The 24,862-nt window shown below is 33.1% G+C and overlaps 2 protein-coding genes across 3 annotated transcripts; both read left to right on the forward strand.

Moving 5' to 3' along the window:
- Nucleotides 1-8,768: 8,768 nt before the first annotated feature.
- LOC18043184 (RNA-binding protein 2) lies at nucleotides 8,769-11,429 on the forward strand. 2 transcript variants are annotated; one of them, XM_024184647.1, is made up of 8 exons: nucleotides 8,769-8,871; nucleotides 8,965-9,057; nucleotides 9,951-10,087; nucleotides 10,176-10,470; nucleotides 10,592-10,653; nucleotides 10,788-10,869; nucleotides 11,000-11,152; nucleotides 11,261-11,429. In XM_024184647.1, the coding sequence occupies exons 2-7, from the start codon at nucleotides 8,976-8,978 to the stop codon at nucleotides 11,101-11,103; spliced, it is 762 nt and encodes a 253-aa protein (XP_024040415.1). In that variant the 5' UTR covers nucleotides 8,769-8,871; nucleotides 8,965-8,975; the 3' UTR covers nucleotides 11,104-11,152; nucleotides 11,261-11,429. The 2 variants fall into 2 exon arrangements, with proteins under 2 accessions (XP_024040415.1, XP_006434433.1); XM_006434370.2 differs by having other exon boundaries at nucleotides 11,000-11,429.
- Nucleotides 11,430-15,110: 3,681 nt separating this feature from the next.
- Nucleotides 15,111-22,800, forward strand: LOC112098206 (extensin-3-like). The gene is made up of 3 exons (XM_024183855.1): nucleotides 15,111-16,165; nucleotides 21,540-22,335; nucleotides 22,486-22,800. The coding sequence occupies exons 1-2, from the start codon at nucleotides 15,161-15,163 to the stop codon at nucleotides 22,302-22,304; spliced, it is 1,770 nt and encodes a 589-aa protein (XP_024039623.1). The 5' UTR covers nucleotides 15,111-15,160; the 3' UTR covers nucleotides 22,305-22,335; nucleotides 22,486-22,800.
- Nucleotides 22,801-24,862: the final 2,062 nt, after the last annotated feature.

Here is a 24,862-nt window from a genome sequence, read left to right on the forward strand (position 1 = left end):
ATTTTTTTTCTTTTTTCTCTTTTATGTTAACGTAACACTGTCGTTTTATGAAAGTAGTTTGTAAATATAATAACATCATCGAAATTTTTTATTAAACCCTAAAATTATTTTTAGAATAGAGAAAGGATCATTTAAATATGTACCGAATGACCTTATTATTATTGGGGAAGAGCTCTGATTGCGCAATGTTGTGACTTGTACTTGTTCTTTTGGTCTGAAAAGTCTGTGAACGTAATGTTGTCGTTTAGGAGGAGGAGGCGCGTTAGAGGGTTATTTTTGTACTTGCGTCTGCTTTGAGGTTAACTGGTTATTGTTGATGAAATGACTAAAACGGCCCTCACAAGGGATGACGTGGCACTTAGAAGAACCGAGGGGAGTCTGAACCCAGTCTGGGCCGGGGTTGGGGTGGGTGAGCCGGGAAGCACGCGAGTCCGAAGATATGGTGCCGTTTAGTGCGCAGGGTTGAGTCTGGATTTTAGAGTCAACCAAGGAGAATGTAGTACGTTGGTGGAACAAGAGTCGCGTGGTCTCTATCTTTTGAGAGATGTGGTGATAAGACCATTACTTTCGAACTCATCCTTCTTAGCATAAAATCTAGGGATGGCTCGATTTGAAATGTTTTGGATCTTCTGTATCCGATTTGCATTTTTTATTTTCTTAATACCATTTTTTTCATATATTTTGTTTAATGATATAGAAAACATGAGAAATTGATGATATCACCTGCCAAGTGGTTGTCCAATGGGCCGGGCGGCACGTGGCACGGCACGGGCACGGCACGTGTCCGTACGGCACGGCACGGCACGAGCACGTTTCGGTGAGGCACGAGGCACGGTACGGCACGCACGTGGGCCGTGCCGGGCTTAGAATTTTAGGCACGCAGGCCTTAAAGCACGGCACGATAAGAAATGGGCCAAAGTACGGCACGCGAAAAAGCACGTAATAAGCACGGTTCATTAATGGGCTAGCACGCGGCCCGTGAGCCATTAATAGCACGTGGGCCAAAATATATCTAAGTAAATTTTTTTAACAAAAAGTAAATATAAAATGTTATGAAATTAAAGTACAATATCTTGAAATTAAATGTTTTAATATATTTTTTAGCATAGACTTTTAAAAATTAATTTAAATCATTAAATCTTAGTTTAAATAAATATTCTAATCTTTTCTGTTTATAATTTATTAAATGAATAAGTAAATATCATGATTTTAATAAATAAAATTATAAATATCATAATTTTATTTATGATATTTATTAAATGAATAATGTTATTTAATTTTATTTATGATATTTATTTAATTATTTATTTACGTTTATAATTTATTAAATGAATAAGTAAATAACTAAATATCATGATTTTAATAAATAAGATTATAAATATCATAAATTTATATATTATAAATAAAAAATAATTTTTTTTACAAAATTAATAATAAAATATTTTTCATATTAATATTAAATCATAACTTAATTAATATTTAATAGAGATATGTTTCATTTGTGAATGAAATATTTTTCATTTTATACACAAGAAAAATGTTAATTGCTCTCTTAATAAAAATTAATATGATTATGATTTTGAATATTATTATTATTATTATTATGTTGGTGGGCTTAAAAAAGCATGTCAGGCACGTGGGCTTTTTTAAGCACGCAAAAAAAATAAAAAAGTTGGTGGGCTTTTTTTGGGCACGGCCCACGGCACGGCACGAGAGGGCTCGTGCCGTGGGCCGTGCCGGGCTCAACTGAAAAAAATGTGGGCACGGCACGGCACGGCCCACCAAATTGGTGAGCCGTGTCGTGCCGGCCCACGAGCCCTTATGGGCCGACAATTGGTGGGCCGTGCCGGCAATTGCTCTCCATAGTTCTATCCATTGATACAACATAAAATTGGTTTTCCATCGCTACTAGGCATATATATTATTAATCTTATGGGAACTGATTTAACTCTTATTGTTAATTAATGTGCGCCCACAAAACACTAATAAAATTTTAAAAAACAATAAAACAAACGTAGTATCGTGCGGGATAATATTCCACGCACCATTTAAAATAGTAAATAATTCTTATATAATGTTATATTAACATGACATTTGTTATTTATCACATTCACCTTATAGTGCGGCAATTTAGGGTGCGTTTGGGATTGAGATGCTATAGCTTTTAAGCTACAGCTGCTGTGAAAAAAAAATTTGTAATTATGAAACAAAAGTTAATAATATATAGTAAATATAAATTTCAAATAATAATTTTGATAAAATTATTAAAGATATAATAAATTTTATATTATACAAGTGAAAAAGCATATCAACGTAGCTTAAAAACTACAGCAGTTAGTATTTACCAAACACTTTAGTGCTGTAGCTTTTAAGCTACAGCTGTCCAACCTTAATCCCAAACGCACCCTTAATCTCCATGCTAACAAGATCTAAAATTTTGAATATGATATAAGAAGAATTTTACATTCATAATCACCATGATGATATGGATCGAATAAACTTATTTTTAATTGTTTAATCTTTTTTTTATCCCATTATCAATGAGTGAATTTATAACACTCATCAAAGAGTGTCACAAATATACTACATCACTCAAAATATAGATTTTATATTTTACATTCACCAATATCATGGTTACTCATATTGAAATTAGTTTCATTTAATAGTTCGAAACGTCTTCAATGTTAAGCAAATGGTTATAGCTATTAGATCGCAATAGTTGTTACAAGGATTATAACTAAATGTTATATATACGAGTTAAAAAATATGAAATGGGTAGAAAAATAGTAACGTCGTGTGGTTGCCTCCAACTTCGCAATTGCCACTGAGGAATAGAGTTATCTCATCAAAGATTGTTTAACGGGGAGTATGTTCAATTGCCTACTTGGATAGTAATCAAGTACCTAACCGATTGGTTCCATTGAATTCACTGGCGACGTTTCTTAATTGTTTTTTTTTTTTCAATTTTTCTTTTTAAATTGTTTTGTTGGTCAGTATGAAAGACGATGTTTTAAGTTCAATCGACGCTCCTTAAACTTGGTTGCGTGTCATAATTAAAACTTGCTAGTAAAGGGAACGCAACGCGCAGGCGCAAGAAGGCAGAAGCTAACAAAAAGTATCAAAGCCCGGGGACCTATGATTCGATTCCGGGTCAAATCAGTCCAGCACTTTTCAGTTAACACTTTTTAAGAAATCGTGCTACGGCGACGTTTCGTGACACTCTTTTTTTTTTTTAAATTTTCATAAATTAATTAAAAATAATAGAAAAAAGGAAGTGATGGTATTTACAACTGTAAAAAACCCGAGTCTGTGATCTTTCTTCGCTTTCGACTTTCGAGAGATGAGAACCCACCTTGAAATGACAAAATCACCCCTCAAAATCTGGAGAATTTTTATTGAAGTACGGGCCCCTTTGTATTTTGTTGATTCGGTAGGTGAATAACCACGTAGGTTGATGGTGCTCTATTAGTTGCATAGTTGTGGGACCCATGCCATCTTGATGCGCGGGTAATTTTTAAAAACATCCCCTGAGGTTTGGGCTTGTTGCAAGTAGATGGCGAAAATTGATTTATTTGTAAAAAACTCCCTACCGTCAGTTAAGTTTAACATTGACCGTTAGTTGACCGTGCAAAGACAATATTACCCTTAACAATAGTTTATAAACAAAAATAACTAAAAAAAAATCAAAATTATTAGCTATTTTACACTTTTTAAATTATTGATATTTTCTTAAAGTTTCTATAAAAAAATTAAAAATAAAAAATTAAAAAATCCTCTTTAAATTATTGATATTTCCTTAAAATTCCTACAAGAAAGATAAAATTAAAAATTTAAAAATAAAATAGTCATAATCTTTAACTATGATATTATAAATTTTTAGAATTGACAAGGATAAAATTATCAAAAAATAGGGTTTGTGCTTTTTGCACCAATAATTTTGGTTTTTTTTTAGTTATTTTCGTTTATAAACTATTGTTAAGGGTAATATTGTCTTTGCACGGTCAACTAACGGTCAATGTTAAACTTAACTGACGGTAGGAGATTTTTTACAAATAAATCAATTCTCGCCATCTACTTGCAACAAGCCAAAACCTCAGGGGAGGTTTTTAAAAATTACCCCTTGATGCGCAGGTTGTGCCATGGAGTTGGAGTTGGAGTTGGACGGTGATCGAGGATTATTCAATGTTCAGTGGCCGAACCATCTCAGCCGCCCATTCACTAGACTTCCAAAATATCCAACATTTTCCGCTTTGACTTCTGTATAAATTTGGCATTTTAATAACAAGGAAAAAATAGAAAAACGAAGAGGATGCCCCTTCAGTATTTAGAGTAGGGATTGCAAAATAATCCGGATTCGGACGAATCCAGATAATTCGGGCCGGGTTGAACCCGTATTGGAATATAAAAAAATTCGGATCCGGAATAAATTTTAATAACCTTGATATATTCGGGTCTAGATCCGAATTTAGGTTAACCTGGACATCGGGAACCCGGACCCGGATATCTAATTTTAATATTATTTTTTAATTAATTTTATTTATTAGTCTAGATGTGTTATTGTTTAGAAATGTATTAATTTTTTATTTTTAGAATTTTAAAAATTAATATTGATTCATTGATCCAGGTTCAAAACCCTGAATCCGAAAACCCGAATTTTTCCGGGTTGAACCCGGACCCGGACCTGGATTTTGCCATCCCTAATTTAGAGTCATCACATGTTCGTAAAGGTCAAATTAAGTGTTTACTTATTTGAAATACAAAATAGAAAAAAAAAATGGAAAATCATAGTACATACGGGTGCTTATTAAGTTACATAATCATGTAACTTACATCAATCCAACACTTGCTACAACTAACATAAAAACATAAATAACAAAAATCAAATGTGTATTAGTGGTAGTAAATGTTGTGTTGATATAAGTTACATGATTATGTAACTTAACGACTACCATATAAAAAAGCAAAGCAAAATCTAACGTGTTTGGTTTGGGCATTAAATGTGTTCGTTCATTTCTATTTTTTGATTTCTACAATTTCTTAACATATATCCTAAGAAAACTAGTTAAACAATCGACGTTATAACCAGAACAAAGTTGTGACAAAATAATATCAATTTTTCTTAATATACTAAATAGTCGCATTTATTTCATATTTTAACGGTTTAATTTATTGGGGAAGAAATGACTTAACTCAAACATAACTTTAAAATAGTTGTGATTTTAGGTACAGGTGTACTAATTTTGAATAACTTAAAATTGGGATTAATTTTGGATATTATTGCTAAAAAATAATTATTTTAAAATTTCCATAATTATTGATTTTTAAGGATTAATGTTATAAATATCCGAATTGCCAATCAAAGCAGGTCCTATTGTATCTAAGTTTATTATCGAGTTTGATTTCCTGAAGATGCAACTAATTCGTTCCTAACATTTATTTAAAAAAAAAAAAAAAACTAGTTGTGCACTAGGTGGTTGTGTCGTAACCACTTGATCCTGAAGCAAAGCCGTAAATTATGATGAAAAATGTATTCTTACTCCAACCCCACATTACAACATTTTTAATTACACTGAAGACATTTCATCAAATATAGTTACGAGTTTCCATAGAATATTTGATTAATAATATAAAAAAAAAGATTTAGTTTCGTATTGTATTGATAATATAAAAGGAAAATTTGTAAGCATATAAAACATTATATTTTATATCATACAATAACGTTGAACATTGATAATACTTGATTCGTCCGTCACAAACAATCAAACATCAAATAGTGAGATATATACAAACTCACTACATGTGCGGTACTACTCTTTCATTTACATTTATAGTTAAAAAGAGATTTTAGTGAGATCATAATTTGTTATGTAAATATATGGAAAAGTGATGATGTGTTTGAAGAAAATCTTGACACTTTTCGTCAACAGAAGTTAGGCTTCAATTATAAATTAATGAGAAAATAAAGAAGCGAAGTGAGTGATTGTGGAAGCCAATGATCAAATTATCATAATAAAAACACTATAATCACCTTGAAAGCCGACTTATTGAACTTGCTGGATAACTGCGGTATCAAATGGAGCATGAATGATGAGAGAGTTGCTTCTATTTACATTATTTATTACTTCCAAGGGACAAGAAGCCAAATCTTTAAGGCTAGGGCCGCTTTGATTTGACTCAATTACACCGTCTACTTAGCCCTGTCGGCTTGTTCATTTGCATGTGGGTCACGCTTCCATGTTAAGGTTGAATTGTTGGGACTTGGGGTTTTGGGTTATTTATTGATGCCTCTTCCCTTTCGTGAATTGCTTGGATTAAGTTTAGCTTCCAAAGTAAGTTGAAAGACTTTACTTGAAACTTTAACATTAGTACTAAAGTGACGGACTCAACCTCCCTCAATTAAATATAATTGTGTGGAGATTACTTACAACGTTTTTTTCTCTTGCGAAATGCGAGTGAAGTAGAAACATCCCTCCCCCATGAGGGATATTTAGCTGAGTATGTGCTTCATAGACTAAAAGTGTAATAATGTAGTCTCATGTATATATATATGATTGTAAATATCAGTGTAATGACATGCTGTCATAGCAGTTATAAATATCTCTGTGTAATACAGTAACCTGATGCTTAATCAGTTAAAAAAAAAAGTACTAAATTGATGGACCCCAACCCTAGTAGGCCTTCCATAATTACTCCAAGTGTTTGTTATTAATTTATTTTGTCTAATCTCAAATTTAACGTATACAATTATGTTGTCCATTTCAACTTTGCTTGCAATTTCATGATAAGAAGCCATTATCACAACCTTTCTTCGGTAGTTTTACTGACTCATTCAATTTTTTTTTTCTTGTTTTGGAAACTAGTGGCTTATTAATGAGCTCATAAAATTTAGAGTAACGATATAGCCACAAACTCTTATATAAATTTATTTTATATAAACTGATGTAACATGATAAAATTTATTGAATTAAATATTACTTGGTCCACATAATTTATTTATATTATTTTATATTTTCATTCAACTAATGAATTAATGCCACATCAGTTTGTACAAAAGTTTGTAGCTGTATTATCACTCTAAAATTTGATACAATGCTATATAATATTACTCGCGTACCACGCACCTTTGGATTTAACTTTTGTCATTTGAAGGATTAAGCTATAAGAGAGTGCTTAGTTCATACCATTCCTTTGAATTAATCAATTTTATAAGAGAAAAGTGGGGGCATTAGGCATTGGGATTAACCCATTGGTGGGCCACCGATTCAAGCCCGTGAGTCTCTTTCACATTTTCACCAAGGATGGGAAAAAATATAAAAAAAAAAAAAGGAAAGTGAGATTGGAGTAATTTCTTTCTAATTTTATTAATAGGAGCAAATTTATGAGGCAGTCTCGGTAGATTTATGGATTATATTATAAATGTATATATATTCTAGAGTTTTAATAGACCTTAGATTACAATACATACATACAGGTATATTGTGATTTGTGAGATGAATAAAAGTCTTTGGGTCAGATAGATAGTTGAAAAAGGAGTTGAGGTGAGCTTTCAAGAGATCCATGTACTACGAATTCTTATGTGGTTCAAAAAATCAAAGGTCCACTTCTGCAATTTTATCTACATATAGTCTTAATAAGTTGTAACATTATATAGTGTGAGCTTGTGAAAAATAATACTATTAGTCACGATCTTGTTACAGTAGCACATTTGATACATTATTTCAAAACCCAGACAAAATCTCAAAGCAACCAATTTCCTTTTCACTTTTCTTTTGCTTTTCTTCATTTCATGTCATCTTTGACGCATATAGAAAAGAGCATGTACACAGCTCAAACTTGTTGGGAGCACAAAATGATGGCAAAAATTATGTTCGAGTTAGTGGGAGAAAAGGGTTACCCCCGATGTTAAAGCACTTTGGCCCCAAAATTTGTCATGTTCATTTCATTCCTGACAAACATATCTTTTAAGTTCAGTAGTTCACCATAATTGAAGTGGAGGGTGATTTTTGTGCACTTTATTGAACTTGAGTTTTAGCAAGTACAGTTTTGGTGATGTTTGTGGTCACTGTTGAAGAATTTTGAAAGAGACAGACTTGGAAACCCCAATTATTTTGGGGTGGGTTAATCATTTTGGGCCATGCCACAACACAACTATCAAGTAGATTCCAATAGAATATTGATTGTTAAATTATAAGTGGGTTGTATTTTAATATTTATATTAAGTGTTCCTATTCAATAAAATATTAAATATGCATTGTTGGAGTCGGAGAATGTTTTTTTTCGCGTTCAATATGATTTTTAATGAGATTAAATATAACTTCGAGTCTTTCATCACATCTATTCTTTTTAATTTATTTGAATAAGGAATCATTTACTGTAGCTAAGCTGCCCATAATCTCCTTTTTTTTTTTTTTTTTGTAACTCTACCACTACATATGTGTACATTGATTATAAAAAAAAAGGTTAATTACTAGAATCATAAAAAAAAAAAAGAATTTAATAATTTATTTGATGGATGCATTACTCTCGTCTGATTTTTTATCATCACGTGTTGGTAATCGATTTGAAAGGGCGAGCAAGGGTGGAAGAGATCTTGGGTTAAATGTAGAAGCCCAAAGATAGAGAGTTGGGGGAAGCCAAGCCCAAAAATAAAATAAAATAAAATCCTGGACTTCTTTTTTGCACGAGATAACTGGAGACCACGACACCACGTGCTCCATAGAGTGTGACAACTTGATGACGAAGCATTAGACTGTTAACACACGACAAAATAAAAAGGAGGAAAAAAAAAAAAAGTGGTGTGAATTGCGAAAAATAATAGAGAGCAGAGGAAGAGCCCTAGGGTTTTAGCAAATCCCAATAATCAACGCCAAGGCATGTTAATCGGCGATTTTTAATTTATCGATAATATTATGCTTTTGTAATAATTAGCTGTTTAATCTTAAATCTCAATTTCTTAATATACAGAGATAATAATCATGGCGGACGGTTACTGGAATCGTCAACAGGCTTCTCTGCTCCCTTCTGGTGGCATGCTTAAACGACCCCGGTCCGATTACGGTACGCTCTTTTACACTTTCTTTTTTGTTTTAAAATTCCAATTATATGATTCCTTTTGGTGAGCTTGTTTATTTAACTAGTTAACCATGGATCGCCATGGTGTTATTACATAGGATTTTATTGTTTTATTTCCATGGCATGAGAAAATTCTCTAATTTATGTTCCGATTTGGGAGCTAAAGTTGCAATTTTATGTAAATTTATACAGATAAGGGTTATGACATTAGCATTTTGGTAGAATTTGGAGCACTGACTCTGTGTGAAGAGATGCAGGGTAAAAGAATTTGTCAACTTCAATACTGATAACATAATCTTTGTAGTTTGTATGTGTGCGTTTGGGGCAGCGCATCCTATATTCTAGGAGAATATATCTATTTTGTGATTTATATTCAGATATAGCAGGAGAGAATGACTGTATGAGTGTGTGTATTCTATTTTGTGATTTATATCTCGAAAAGAAATAAAGAAGTGGACATGAATAATGGGTTTGAATTCAATTCAAAACTGAGCCATCGAAGGGTGTGAATGTGCTAAGTGACAGATAAATTTGTTCAGAATTATTTACAACTTTTGTTTTAAGTTTCAAAATTAGAAGATTTATCTATCCTTTTTTTGGACTAATGAGAGATTCATGTCCCTTGCCAACTTTGTAATTATTTGACACTGAAAGTCATTCTTCTGCATGGATCATGTATTCTTGGATCTTCCTGTAGAATTGGATTCATTCAGTGTTCTCCATTTTACGATGGAGTCCATGTTCATCGGTCTTACTTTAACAGAAATCACTAAGCAAGTAGAGAGTTGACAGTAGGTCAACTGCATCTATGCATGCTTATTCACACATTCCTTTTGGAGAAGGAATTTCACTGACATCTTTGATTTTTAATACTGAAGATCTTCCCCCTTCTGAAGTGCTGTCACGTCATGATATGCATAATTATTTATCTCAAGATGATGATCTTGGTGAGCTGCAGCCTCTAAAGGATACAAGTACCATTGGATCAGCATATGATCGCTATCTCCAAAGCGCGGTACTCACTTGAACCTTGTCCTTGCATGTTCTCTGCCATGCATACACATGTTCGTTTGCTAAAATAATCATCCTAATTGATTTTGAAGCAATATTCTTCTTTTACTTCTGGAGAAGCCAGTGCATTTTCTGGAGATAGGTTGCGAAGGGCTGTTCCTGGTGGAGTGACTCGTCTGCCTGTTTCTGACCCTAGTGTGACAGGTCGTCATGGGGCCACTGGTCCAGATCTGGTGCAAAATCTTCGCAGCAGCAGTATTGATGATCAGCTTCCATTTGATGCTGCAGCTAGGCCAGGCCATGAAACATTACCTCTTCCTCCTGATGCTTCGAGCACTCTGTATGTTGAGGGACTTCCTGCAGACAGCACGAAGAGGGAAGTAGCTCGTATCCTTTTCTATGGCGTGGCACTGAAAAGCCGAAATGATATATTTTTGTCTCAACTCATTATCTTGCACACAAAAAAATCTTCTTGTCAGTTGTTTGTATTCCTTTACTTCCCTTTTAGATATATTTCGACCTTTTGTTGGATATAAAGAAGTCAGACTTGTGATCAAAGAATCCAAACTGGTAAGTAGACGACCACTAACACACATTTTTTCCCCTACCTTTACTGACTGGTTTGTTATTACGTCACCTGAACTGATTACTGCAAGTGTGACTGGTTTCTTCAAGCTAAACCTCTGATACATTGGTAAATGCAGCGTGGTGGAGATCGCCTTATCCTTTGTTTTGTTGATTTTGAAAATCCGGCCTGTGCAGCTACTGCTTTGAGTGCCTTGCAAGGTAATTGGGTATATGGTGATGGACAATGATATCTCAAATTGCTGGATTGTATTCTTTATCTGAAATTAGATGCATATTCTTGGTCTCCTGAAAAACTTGGAGTTGCTAATTTCCTTGTTGGTTTCATCAGGTTATAGAATGGATGAAGATGATCCTGATTCTAAATTCTTGCGACTGCAATTTTCTCGGAATCCAGGTCCAAGGTCTGTTTTTGGAGCCAGAGGCAGGAGGTGAATGACTTCAGGCTGGGGACAACTAGGTTTAACAGTAATCCAATTTTTGGGTACACATTTCTTGTATATTTTGAGTTATATAAAATTGTATTGGTAACTTGCAATTTTAGTTGCTCGACCCTGGCCCCTTCCCTATTATGATGCCTTGTGATCCACAGAGTATGTGGGTGGTGAGATGAAGAAGAATCATAATCGACTGTGCAGTCAAACCTAAGATATCATTGGATGGATCACTGAGATTAAACATAATTCGTCAGTCTGTACTAAGCATTGTTGTACGATAATTTCTAGATGTAATGAAAATTTTGACTTTGGAGTTTGACATGTGGCATAGCATTTTCAGATTATGAGTTCGGGATTTTTGAATGATTGTTCTCATCTCGCGCCATCTTAGTGTGTGATTATCATTTGGGATGGAATCCCTGACTTTGAAGTATAACAGCGCGGGTGAGCGATAAACATTAGTTGTCAAAGTGAAAGTGAGTGTCGTACAATTAAGCACAAAGTGCAGTAATTTATTCGTGTGTTTGGGCGTGGCGGGGACCGTTGTATAGAATAATATGAGTTAAGTGCCCACCGATGTAATGAAATTTATATGGAAGTTATCGTTCGTGATCCATGCTAAATCTAACCTCATATCAGCTGTGACAACAATGATGTCTGCACAAATAATATAGAAAGTAGTACGGTGTAATTTGAAGACCAAGCAATTTAAAAATAATAATAATACTCATAACTATAGGATTAAAAAAAGTCCATTACCGAGATAAGAATCTTTTTTTTTTCTGACTTTTATACTATATTTTTTATTTTTTTCAATGTATATATATCATTTTTTTTTTTAAAAAAAAAGTATGTGCATATATCATTATTTTAGTTGCAATATAAACTTTTGTGTCTCCATCGATATCCTAGCAAATAACACTTTGCATCACATCAAAGCTTTTATTCTTTTACGCGGCATCTTCAAAAGCATATTCCCAACAAGGCTTTAATCATTAAATCCCATGTTACGAAGGGTCAAAAATTGGATAATATCGTAAAGACAACTAATTAAACATTTAATAAAATTTATTTTTAAAAATATTGGGAGTTTTAAAAATAATCATATGTATTTAGTAAATTTTAATATTAAACTACTGTAAAAATATAAATAATTTAATTAGATATAATATTAAATAAAATTTATTTATACGTTTGTAAATATGTATATAAAATATTTTTGTATTGATAAATACAATAATTGACTTCTAAAATAAATATTTTTTATTTTATTTTATTTATTATCTCAATATAATTAATAATAATAATAATAATCTCTTTAAAGTTTTTTATTTTCTAATTAATAAGGATAATTTAAATTTTCATAATATATATTAGGATATATATAGAATTATATTAAATATAAAATTAATTTTTAAAATCAAAATTTGAAAAGTTATTCTTTTTTGCTTTTTAAAATATGTTATAGAATGGGAAATTGTGACAAAAGTGGTTTCTAAAAAAATCTATTATAATATTAAAATTAATTTTTAATTTTTGAAAATTACTTTTGAGCTTGGTGAGATGGTCCCAGAAGCATAATTAGAACCAAAAATTTATAAAATGAAAAGGAATCCATCGCCTAATATTATAGTACGCAATTGATTGCTATCGACTAGATTGCTATGATCTCACTTCAGAATAATTGATTTTCAATCTCCATCATGGTAGAAAAATTTCATCAATCAACATACTCTACCACCACCCAATAGTCGACCATTTATCATCTTCTATCCAGAAAAGAAAATATTGCAAGACCAAACAAAGAGATAAAGATAGAAAAAGCAAAGAGCTGTACTGAATACCGGCGGTGATGGCTCCGTACTTGACCATTTAGGTTTGATTCTGCATTCACATCACAACCATTGAATAGTCGTGATCTGTTTTTCTAAAGCGAATAATATTATCTTCTCGTGTCGGTGACTTGATCATATATATATATATATATAAAAAAAAAGAGTAATAATGTTTCAATAGGCATTTTGGTAAATGGAAGAAGTTGTGATCTATCCATTTTTTATGTGACTTTATTTTAATTTGTTAATTACTATTATTGTCTTTGAGTGGGACAAAATCTTGACCTAAGATAAGACTAGGCTCCACATGTTATATATTAATTTGATTGAGCCCAGCTAATTTTTAATTATTAATTTGATTGCGGCTTTTTATTTTACCCACATTTTTTACGCGTGAAATGTTTCTTAGTGAAAAACTACACGTATTTGCAATTATTCAGAGTGGACATTTTCGAAAAAAAAAGTAAAAGAAAATGGACTAATTCAATTACTACTGTTCATCCTAAGATAAGTATGATTGTCAAACACTGTTAATTACCACCAAATGGCCTGTATAATTATCCTAATAAGACATAAACACCAACTTTGTGCCAAAACTTTTATTATCTTGACATATTAAATAATATTGACATTGTGTTGTCAAGAAAATATGAAAACAAATTTCAATTATTGGCACTATCTACACCTCTCCACGCAATTTATCCATTGAAATTTTGGTTCATTTGCCAACCACCATTACCAAATTCGATTATGGATCCATTCGATACTAGATTTATGATTTTGCTTTTCAGCTTCTCGTAGCCTAGTTTTTCTAACAGAAAAAGGAAAAAAAAAAATTACTTAATCAAAAGCACTTCGTCATAAGCCGATCTTGTTTTGATTTAGAAATTAGAAGAAGCCCAGCTGCTTTGCAATTGTTGAAAGGAAATTTATAGCTTCGCGTACGTACTTCTTTCTAGGGAAACCTAGAGAAAGAGTCAAAGCCAACCTTTGTTTTTACTTGTAATTATTAATTTATCGATTATTCCTCTCTTTTTTTTTTCCCCCCTCCTTTCTCATTGCTAGGAGAGATGAAGAGATGACGCTGGTCCAGTCTTCACTCTTCACCCACTCTTACGTACTTTTTTCCTCGCATGGTAGCTAACAAAGTAACAAGTTGCTATATATTTATGATTTAATTAGATCAACGACACGTGACGAGGAATTTTTTCCTTTTTTTTTTTTTTTAACTGATATGGTGTAAAAGTAAAACCAATACAGTAGTCAAATGGACACCGTAAGAGTTCTGATTACTTCGTTATGTGTAGACTTGAGAGAGTCAATGAGTCATCATCATATTACGTATTTACGTTTCCATGCAAATTAACCGAAAAAATTGACACAAGTAGTATTAATGTTTCGTATCCGATTAAGCTGTTTTAACGGATGTATTCGTAATATCAAGTGTTGGAGAGTTGATTAGATGGGATTAGTTAGTAATTAGTGGTGGATTTAGATGATTCATTAATGCTAACTAATCTGTGTTTGATTAGTTATATTAGAAGACTATAAACATACACACACAATGTATATTTGCTAATTTATAAGCCAAAAACACTGACATATCTGTATATCACTACCTAAGCTATCAGTATTAATTTTAAACAGTAAACACAAAGAGATCACTAGAGAAAGTTGAAACAAAAATGTACATCAATTAAGAAACACAGAGAGAGAGAGAAGTTTAGCCGCCGGGACCCTAGGCCAAAAATTTCATAAAAAGTTAGGCAAATATACGTTTTCAAGCTCTTCAAAAAGACAAAATATTTAAATAAATTAATCAGAACTAATTAAGACTTTCTGTTTAAATTATTGCACTAGGAAAAGAAAGAAAAGAAAAAGGAGACAAAATTATTAATAGGATAATGACTATTACTTTATTCTCTTATTAATTAGCTCGCAAACTCTTTTTATATCAAGCCAGCAGAATACTCTTAAGACTAAACAAACCCCTAACATTATATAATTAGTCAAATTTGTCCAAACCTTGATGGCAACCCTTTCATAACATAACATGAAAGCATTTCGTTAAATAAATTAGGGTAATTTTTTTTTTTTGGTAAAGTCAATTTTATCTTATGATAAGTTTGGTAGAGAAACTGTAAAAAAGCAAAGTCTATATAAAGAGGGCACGAAGCTTTGATTTAGAGCATAAGCAAAACCCCCTCCTTGTATTGAACGATGGGGTCTCAAATGGCCTCCCTCTTTGCCACTCTTTTGGTAATATCAGTCTCTCTTAGCTACTTTCCTTTAGAAGCCTCCGCAGACCATTACTACTACACATCTCCTCCCCCACCAAAGAAATATCCACCGCCAGTAGTATCTCCCCCTTACCATTACACGTCTCCCCCACCACCGAAGCCAGTTTATCATTCCCCACCACCGACGCCGGTTTATCATTCCCCACCACCGACGCCAGTTTATCATTCCCCACCACCGCCCAAGAAACCATACAAATACAAGTCTCCTCCGCCACCGAAGCCGGTTTACCATTCCCCACCACCACCAAAGAAACCATACGTATATAAGTCTCCCCCACCACCGAAGCCGGTTTACCATTCCCCACCACCACCAAAGAAACCATACGTATATAAGTCTCCCCCACCACCACCAAAGAAACCATACGTATATAAGTCTCCCCCACCACCGAAGCCGGTTTATCATTCCCCACCACCGACGCCGGTTTATCATTCCCCACCACCACCCAAGAAACCATACAAATACAAGTCTCCCCCGCCACCAACTCCGGTTTACCATTCCCCACCACCACCAAAGAAACCGTACAAATATAAGTCTCCTCCGCCTCCAACTCCAGTTTATCATTCCCCACCACCGACGCCGGTTTACCATTCCCCACCTCCACCCAAGAAACCATACGTATACAAGTCTCCTCCACCACCAACTCCAGTATATCATTCCCCACCACCGCCCAAGAAACCATACAAATACCAGTCTCCTCCGCCACCAACTCCAGTTTACCATTCCCCACCACCACCAAAGAAACCGTACAAGTATAAGTCTCCTCCGCCACCAACTCCGGTTTACCATTCCCCACCACCTCCAGTTTACCATTCCCCACCACCACCCAAGAAGCCCTATAAGTACAAGTCTCCCCCACCACCCCCAGTTTACACGTCCCCACCACATCACCCTTACGTCTATGCATCTCCCCCTCCTCCTTACCACTACTAGAAAGTGGCCACGAATAGCTCATGCTTTTTTATGGTAAACTCAAAATTATTGAGCTTTAGTTTAAGCACTGTGTTATATTTTTATATGCAAATTAAGTGAATAAGTGACCACTGACATAGACTGATTAACATGTTGTTGCAGGAGAGGCGATTCGCATGCAAATAAAGAAAGCGAAAGCTGATTAAGAGACTTTACCGTGAGAAAAAGAAAAGCGAGTTGCCGCGTTTTAATTATCTTTATCTTTTTTCCTTTTTGCCCCCCGAAGAGGAATAAACAGTTACATGTAGAAAAGCAAAGTGCTTATCATTTTCATGTATGGATCGTTGCTGTGTGTAATTCGCATCTCACGTCTTTTGTAATTGTCAACCTTTTTGCATGCAGATGCAAGAGGTTGGTCGTATAATAAAATCAATATATTTCTAAACGGTCCATTGTGTGTTGACTTTACCCTTTGGCGATGCACTCTTAGGATAATAGCATTTAAGGCCCTCTTGTTGTATCTTTTCCCAAATAAAGGCATAGTTGAATCAAATATGTTATTGACACCATAAAATTATGATTCTCTTCTTTAACTTTTAAAGATCTTGTATAACATATTCATTTTTACTATTTTATGATTGAGATTTAACTGATCTTATATTTTTACATACTCACTATTAATTACCTATATAAATATTTTTTAGGAAAATTCGCATTACAAGAGAATTCTATTATGAATTTTACACATAATATTAGATTTTGACTCAATAGCGTATAACTTTAATAATAAGGCCTTTCAATTTTCCGACGTTGGGGTTATGGGTCAGGGATCTAATTGGTTGAAGTTGCACTCATTGTCTCTTCTTATTTATGAAATAAAAAAATTATAAAAAAATATCTAGGGATTCGCTTGTTATTATTGCAATTTTACTTTTATTGGCATGCATGCTAAGGTTCTTTCATGCAACTTGTATAAAAAGCGCGTTAACAAGTGCCTTTATCCAATCGACGGTCAATTTCAACTTTCATTTCTTTCGATATGGAGCCTGCTGTCACGCAGATCATTGTCTAACTCATTAATAATCTATAATTTTTAATCTCCATGAACACAAATTTCTAATAATTATGACATTTGTCCTGCTTTCTCTTAGTTGTATATCAATTTTATGTTTCAATTGATGTGAATTTTAACATTATTATCAGTACTCCATGCGTTGCCGATATTGATCATTCACTTTATAATTAATATCAACTGAGTATATTTTGACATTCATAGAGATATATAATTGACAATTTTATAAAGAAGACTATATGTAAAATCAAACAATAATTTTAATCTGCGACTAACTATGACGGGTGTACAAAATCTTAAGTCTTATGATTTCATGTTCCATTATTTACATAAAAATTAATGTCATTAAATCTATTCAGAAGTGCGTCCATGAAAACTGGAACCATACACCATGACCCAAACCCCTAACTCATAAAAGTATTCTAATCATTCAGCTAATTCCGCGTAGCTTTAAGCCTTTTATATGTATTAATAATTAATCCAGTGATGCATTTAAGCAATTATGTCTCAATATATAATATAAGTGGCCCACTGTCTGCAAAGAATCATAACCCTAAGCTAGCTGTAAAGTCATATGTATATTTCATGCAAACCAGAACATCATGATGAACTTTGACCCTCTCTGAACTTTACCTTTACAAAATTACATTCATGCGTGCATGCATGCACAGCAATTAAATTAAGCAACTGTCGAACATTCATTCAACTAGTAAAATTACTAAACAAGTTATCAACTTTTGAGCGGTGTTATTATATGCTCAAAATCTTGTCCACAGAAAAGTGTAAATTCTGTAAACAAATTATTTGTGGGTAAATATCAATTACCATATAAATTAATTACGATTCTCTAATGATTTGAGTTCTCACAAATTTTTAAATATTTTACATCACACATCTGGTAGTGATAATGCATGATTTGAATACAACTATTTGTTTCTCTATTCAATAAACACCAATCACACATGTAAATTTAATTTACTCTTTCCTATTTTTTGTAAATTATTTTAAATGACTTTTGCATTGTTCCGTGCACATATTCCGTCCCAGCATTATCGCTATTATTATTATTATTATTATTATTATTATTATTTTATACTAAAGAGATGGAATATGGTTTTTGGAAACCATTTAGAATATAGAAATTTAAAAAGAAGCTAGCCACGGTCTGCTCGTAAGGGAAAGTTCCACTTCGCATAAAAAGTAGAAGTAGACTCCGGAACGGAATCTTAATCTGCCGATCAAATGTTAGGTTAGGTTAGGTGGTGGTAATGCATTAAATAAATATTGTTTTATTACTATTCAACCTCAAGAGTGATGATCGGGTGTGCATGATTGTGCACGTTATTGTGTGCGATGGATCGGGTGTCACAATTCATTGGTTGGAGTTGCTCTATCCGAGCGACACGTGGCCATCGCGACCACCTAATCAAATTTCTTGATATCAATTATAAAAAGTACCACATGCGGTGTTCGCACAGCATGACTCACCTACTCCAGTAGCCAGTAGGGATGTTGTTGCTTCTCAGACAAATAAAAAGATCGGAATCGTTTTCTTTAAACATGATGAAAGAATTATTTTAATTGAATATTTCTAAAATTATATACTCCGTTGAAACTCTTACGTGGTAGTGTCAACACCGCTGCTGCATTATCACATTTATGGCATGAGTAAAATATCAAACCGTTAATTTGATTTACATTTTAAAAAAAATGTATTAATTTTAATTAAAATATCTAGAGCCACAAGGAAATTTTGAAAAAGACAAAACCCAAACCCTAATGATTTAAGAGAGGCCACGAAGCTCACAAACTATCTAACTCTCCATCTAAAAGTAAAACTAAAAATGCCTATTGTCATTAGCTCATATGACCAATTAATGAAATTTGGTCCAAATATATAAATCGACACTTTGAAATCGCCAGCCCCTCCAACCCCACATCCATTTAAAGCAATATATGTCTTATTGGGAAATTATGAAATTGTTTTCGCAATTTGCATTTTTTTTTCATTGAATGCATTTATAAACATTATTGTGTTTTTTTTTTTTTTTGTACACGTTACATATTGAAGAAGAAAACAAAATAATAATTTGAAATAATCAGTACTCGTTATATCATTCCATTGTCGCATTACCAAACTCGAAATGTGAACAGATTATTAACAATATTACATTTCCTTTTATTATTTTAATTTGCTCTTTCAGTCGGCAGTAACGTGTGTGATCAGTAAACCGAAGCGCGATTGGCGATAGAAGGCCATCTGATATGGCAATGGCTTTGAATATAGACTGAATATTGGCAACAATTCATCTTTGTGTCAATATCAAGTTTCTTTAAACAGATTATTTGTCAGCAGTAAAATTTTCAGAGTCTCATTTTTAATTTGAGTTCGTGTTTTTCACTGATTGACTAGATGTTGTGTCGGTGTGGGAGCGTAGGGTGATAAACAAGTACCCGCTGCCAGAACGATGACGTCTTTTCGCATTGACTAGTTCTTGCATGCTTTCTGGAAAGTTTTTATTTTTTACTTGCGAGCCAGCTGCATAGAAATATATATTTTTCTCACGCAACTTGATCCGAAAAACGTGTTATATTTAGGAACTGATATTTCAACTCCATAATTGTTTTTCACAACGCGCATTTGATTTTTATTTTATTTTTTATGTTTTTACAAACAGTGAATTTTTTTGTTCTTATTTAGTTTCAAGACCCAAATTTAATTTTGATCGTATTGAAGTTAGTTTCGAGAATTAATTTAAAACTGTTTATTGATCTAGATCTTAATGATATCTCTTGAGTAATTTAAAAGGAGTTAAGTAAAGAATTTAGTGGTGTGAAGCTTCCGTAAGAGACAAGATTATAGTCAACTGTACACGTTACATTTTGCATGTGCTGCATTTAATTTGTTTATTTGAGCAAGCAGATGTTTGTCTTTCTGAGGAGAGCAGACCCTGCATTAATGAAGCTGTTAATAATCTATGACGTTGTAATTACGTAATCTGAATCCATTAGTTATCCAGTTGTTAATTAATAAGAAATTTCAAATTGGGTGATATTAATAATGATTATTACGGCTGTGAAGATCGCACTTTCTGGGGTAGAGTGACTCTTTGATTAGTCTTTCCACACAAACAGTTGTTTATTTTACTAGTTACTAAGAAGGACAGTACTGTACGGCGAGACCACCAACATCCATTAATTAAATCGATTAATGCCATGCTGGGGGGTCGGTGCGTATTAATTGGTACTCGCTATTTTTAGTGAAATTTCACAAAACTGCAGGGGAATTAGTGATAATTCCCCTTTTAAGGGTTATATGAGTCCTAAGTATTCTTTTTGTTGATCGTTAAGACTATGCTATTAATAGGATTCAGTGTCTAGTTAAGTTTTTACTTGAGTACTGAATAAATGGTTCGAATTGTTTTAAATTTTTATTTTTATTTATTTTTCTAACAATTTTTTTTATCTAATATTCAACAAAAAAAACTCGGTTCAGTACTGAATTTTTTTTTTATTTTGTAGATGAATTATTGCATCAATTTTTATTTAACATTTTGCGAATTTTGTGTTTTAGAAAATGAATTTTGTTTTAGAATTTTGAGGTAATTTTATAATTTCGTACTTTGTTCAACTATATGTACAATTCCTTAATGTGTTTATTCATGTTGAATATTCAAAGATCCACAAACTATCAACGAATGCAATTAAACTATTTAACTATTACATAATGGCTGGGTTGTTTCCGCTGCTTGTTAACATTTCAGGGAGAAAGTTATTTTCACCTTGAGATAAGAGCATTAAAGGGAATTCGTAAGAAGTTTAAAGTAAAGCCACGTTAGCTAGCTACGAAGGGAAATTAAAATAATTAACTACGAAGTGAAGGGAAATAAATAAATAAATGGATATGAAGTTGCAAATAAGTCTCGCCGCCTGGACCCAAGGCCAAAACATTCACGATAAGTTAGGTAATTAAGTACATGTTTTCAAGCTCTTCATGAAGAATAATGGTATGCAAAAAATGCCATATCATTAACAGGATCGGACTGTTATTTACTAATTTATTCCCTGCTTCGCCAGCAGCGGGCCACTAAACAAAACCACAAAGTCTTATAGTTAGTCAAACTTGTCCCAACTTGATGACATCCTTTTCATACATAACCAGAATCATTGACATTAAGATTTAGTTACATTACAGTAAAATTGTTCGACGTCAAGGTTTTGTGTGATAAGTTTGGTGGAGACCAAGTCTATATAAAGAGGGCACGAAGCTTTGATTTAGAGCACAAGCGAAACTCCTCTTGGTATTGAACGATGGGGTCCCAAATGGCCTACCTCTTTGCCACTCTTTTGGCAATCTCAGTCTCTCTTAGCTACTTGCCTTTAGAAGCCTCCGCAGACCATTACTACTACACATCTCCTCCCCCGCCAAAGAAATATCCACCACCAGTAGCATCTCCCCCTTACCATTACACGTCTCCCCCACCACCGAAGCCAGTTTATCATTCCCCACCACAGACGCCGGTTTATCATTCCCCACCACCGACGCCGGTTTATCATTCCCCACCACCGCCCAAGAAACCATACGAATACAAGTCTCCTCCGCCACCAACTCCAGTTTACCATTCCCCACCACCGAAGCCAGTTTATCATTCCCCACCACAGACGCCGGTTTATCATTCCCCGCCACCGGTTCCGGTTTACCATTCCCCACCACCACCAAAGAAACCATACAAATATAAGTCTCCTCCGCCACCAACTCCAGTTTACCATTCCCCACCACCAACGCCGGTTTATCATTCCCCACCACCTCCCAAGAAACCATACAAGTACAAGTCTCCTCCACCACCAACTCCAGTTTACCATTCCCCACCACCACCCAAGAAACCATACAAATACAAGTCTCCTCCGCCACCAACTCCAGTTTACCATTCCCCACCACCGACGCCGGTTTATCATTCCCCACCACCTCCCAAGAAACCATACAAGTACAAGTCTCCTCCGCCACCAACTCCAGTTTACCATTCCCCACCGCCACATCACCCTTACGTCTATGCATCTCCCCCTCCTCCTTACCACTACTAGAAAGTGGACATGAATAGCTCATGCTTTTATGGTAAACTCATTTATTTTTAAAACTGTTCATGTAAAGCCTAGTAGATCAGAATTACGCTAAGCACTTCAATTTTAAGCACAGTGTTCTGTTTAGTTGCGTCCATAGTGATTAAGTGACAAATAAAAGTGACTGATTAATTTGTTCTTGCAGGAGAGGCTAATGGTATCCGAATAAAGAAAGGGTTCGATGAAAAGCTTTACTGCGAGCAGGATAGCGATCGATCCAGTTGCCGCGTTTGATTCTCTTTTATCTTTGTTTTCTACGAGGAATAAACAGCTACATGTAGAAACAGAAAAGTTCTTATCATTCTCATGTATCGTGGATTTTAGGTGTGTGTGTGTGTCAATCGAATCTTAGGTGCATGTGTCTTTTGTAATTTTCAACCTCTATGCATGCAAAATGCAAGAGCTTTTTCGTACAACAAAATTAATATACTTCCCAAGATGGTCCGTATGTTGTGGTTGATTTTTATGTCTCTTTGACGATGATTGTGACGTTTAAAATTAATGACTGTTGTTTTAGTAAAGCCTGCATGGACTTTTCTTTTTCTTGCGACTATAATGTGCGTTAACCAATGACTTCTCCATGACTCCATGCAGAGATCAGTGTCTAATTAACTAATAATTAATATAACTTAAAAAATATTGTTAATACGTTTTATAATTCATTCTCAAGTGCTACAGAATTTCGTGCTAATGCACACTTGAGTATTATTATAAGTTTGAGTCATTATTGATAATATTAAATAAATCTTCATATCAATTGAGTTATAATATTGACTACTTTATATATTTATTGATTTATTATTTAAATCGAATAATGATAGTTTTGAGTTTGTATAATATATGTAATGTTTTAATAAGGATAGGTGGTTTTGCATTTTTCTAAACCTCTTTAAAAGTAATCTCAAATACAAGTAAGGAGAAAAGTTTTATATATGCAACTATTAATATAAGAATATCTTTTTTTTTGTTTTGTTTTGGATCTATCCACATCAAGATAAATAATTTCACTTAATTAACTTTTGCAGTAGACAAATACTATTATAGAAAATTTAAAAAATGGTTTATAAATGTCCTAAAATGAATATAGGATTTATGATTAAAAAATTCAATAAAACTTATTCCACTTGTTTTCAGTATAATTCTTTTTTGTTTTCAATTGATGAGTGAATTTTTTATTTAATTAAACTAAATAAATAAAATATTTTTTTTACTAAAATTCTGTAGAAACTATTTTAATTTTTTTAATAATTAATGGTCTTATATTAATTTACTAGTCGTACATGTAATTTATAAAATTTATATTTATCATATCATTAGTGCCCTACTTTTAGCCGTGGCATAACCGAATTTTTCATAACCTATATAAAACTTGTAACAATTTTATTGAGAAGATTGTATAAGATACCCTAATTTCAAAATGTTACAGTCTCAAAAATCACTTACAACTTGGTTATCACGTAAAACATTGACTAATTAATTAAAAATGAACTAATTCAAAAAAATAATTAATTATTTTCATTCTCCTCAATTGATAAAAATTAATTAAGACAATTACCCTGCCCTCTCAATTAAAATGCAGTATTCCGAACTCTGAAGCGATATTTTATATGTGCAAATTTCTTATACTCCTATGTTAATTGTTAAGTAAGTACACATGGCCAAATAATGTTGAGGCGGGGCTACCCTCTGGGCCCTGGCCAAAAAATTGAACTTTGATCAATTTTATGTAAAATTACTGATTGTCCCCTCAAATTAAATAATTTTTATTTCAGCCCACTTAAATTTATTATTCTTTAAGTAATTAAGTTTTATTTGAGATTGGGGTGCTATTGATTTTAAATTACAGCTGTTGTGAAAAAAAAATTATAATTATAAAATAAAAGTTAATAATATGTAGTAAATATAAATTTTAAATAATAATTTTGACAATATTATTAAAGATATAATAAAATTTTCATTATATAAATAAAAAATCATATTAACATAAATTTTAAGCTACAATTATTAGTATTTACCAAACACTTTAGTGATATAACTTTTAAATTACAGCTAACTAAGCTTAATGCCAATCGCACCCTTGGATTATAACTCCTGCTGACCCATAAAATCATGGTTCCGTCCACGTACTGGAGCCATACAAAAGGGGTTTATTCAAACAAAGCTGCATAGCCATTAAGAATTTAAGATAATTTGACGATTAAATTAAGTAGTAAGACTTTGACGTTGGATTCTATTAGTTATTTCAAAAGAGTGTCGGATTTGTCTTCTTATTTCTCTTGTTTCTTCAACTTTCAGATAACGAATTAACATTGACACATACCTAGCTGAAAGAGAAAACTAAGTGAAGTGATCATAATCTCAGCTATCTATAGGCCAAGTGGTTTAACCAGCACCTTCAGATACCTTAATTAGATTTTTTTTTTTAAATCAAAACAAATTAATGCCTTAAAACATTATAATATTCCAAATGTTCTCCATGATCAGTCTTTTCCCGATGTGAAATTTTGACCTTTATAGAGGAA

Source organism: Citrus clementina, unplaced genomic scaffold (assembly GCF_000493195.1).
Source record: "Citrus clementina cultivar Clemenules unplaced genomic scaffold, Citrus_clementina_v1.0 scaffold_5, whole genome shotgun sequence".
Classification (NCBI taxonomy): Eukaryota; Viridiplantae; Streptophyta; class Magnoliopsida; order Sapindales; family Rutaceae; genus Citrus; species Citrus x clementina.

Excerpts from the sequence above, each read along its gene's own strand:
- LOC18043184 (XM_006434370.2), top strand. The coding sequence starts at position 8,976 with ATGGCGGACGGTTACTGGAATCGTCAACAGGCTTCTCTGCTCCCTTCT. Across the intron at positions 10,088-10,175 it reads ATCGCTATCTCCAAAGCGCG|CAATATTCTTCTTTTACTTC; the intron begins GTACTCACTTGA and ends TTGATTTTGAAG. Across the intron at positions 10,471-10,591 it reads CACGAAGAGGGAAGTAGCTC|ATATATTTCGACCTTTTGTT; the intron begins GTATCCTTTTCT and ends CTTCCCTTTTAG.
- LOC112098206 (XM_024183855.1), top strand. The coding sequence starts at position 15,161 with ATGGGGTCTCAAATGGCCTCCCTCTTTGCCACTCTTTTGGTAATATCA. Across the intron at positions 16,166-21,539 it reads CTCCCCCTCCTCCTTACCAC|TCCCAAATGGCCTACCTCTT; the intron begins TACTAGAAAGTG and ends TGAACGATGGGG.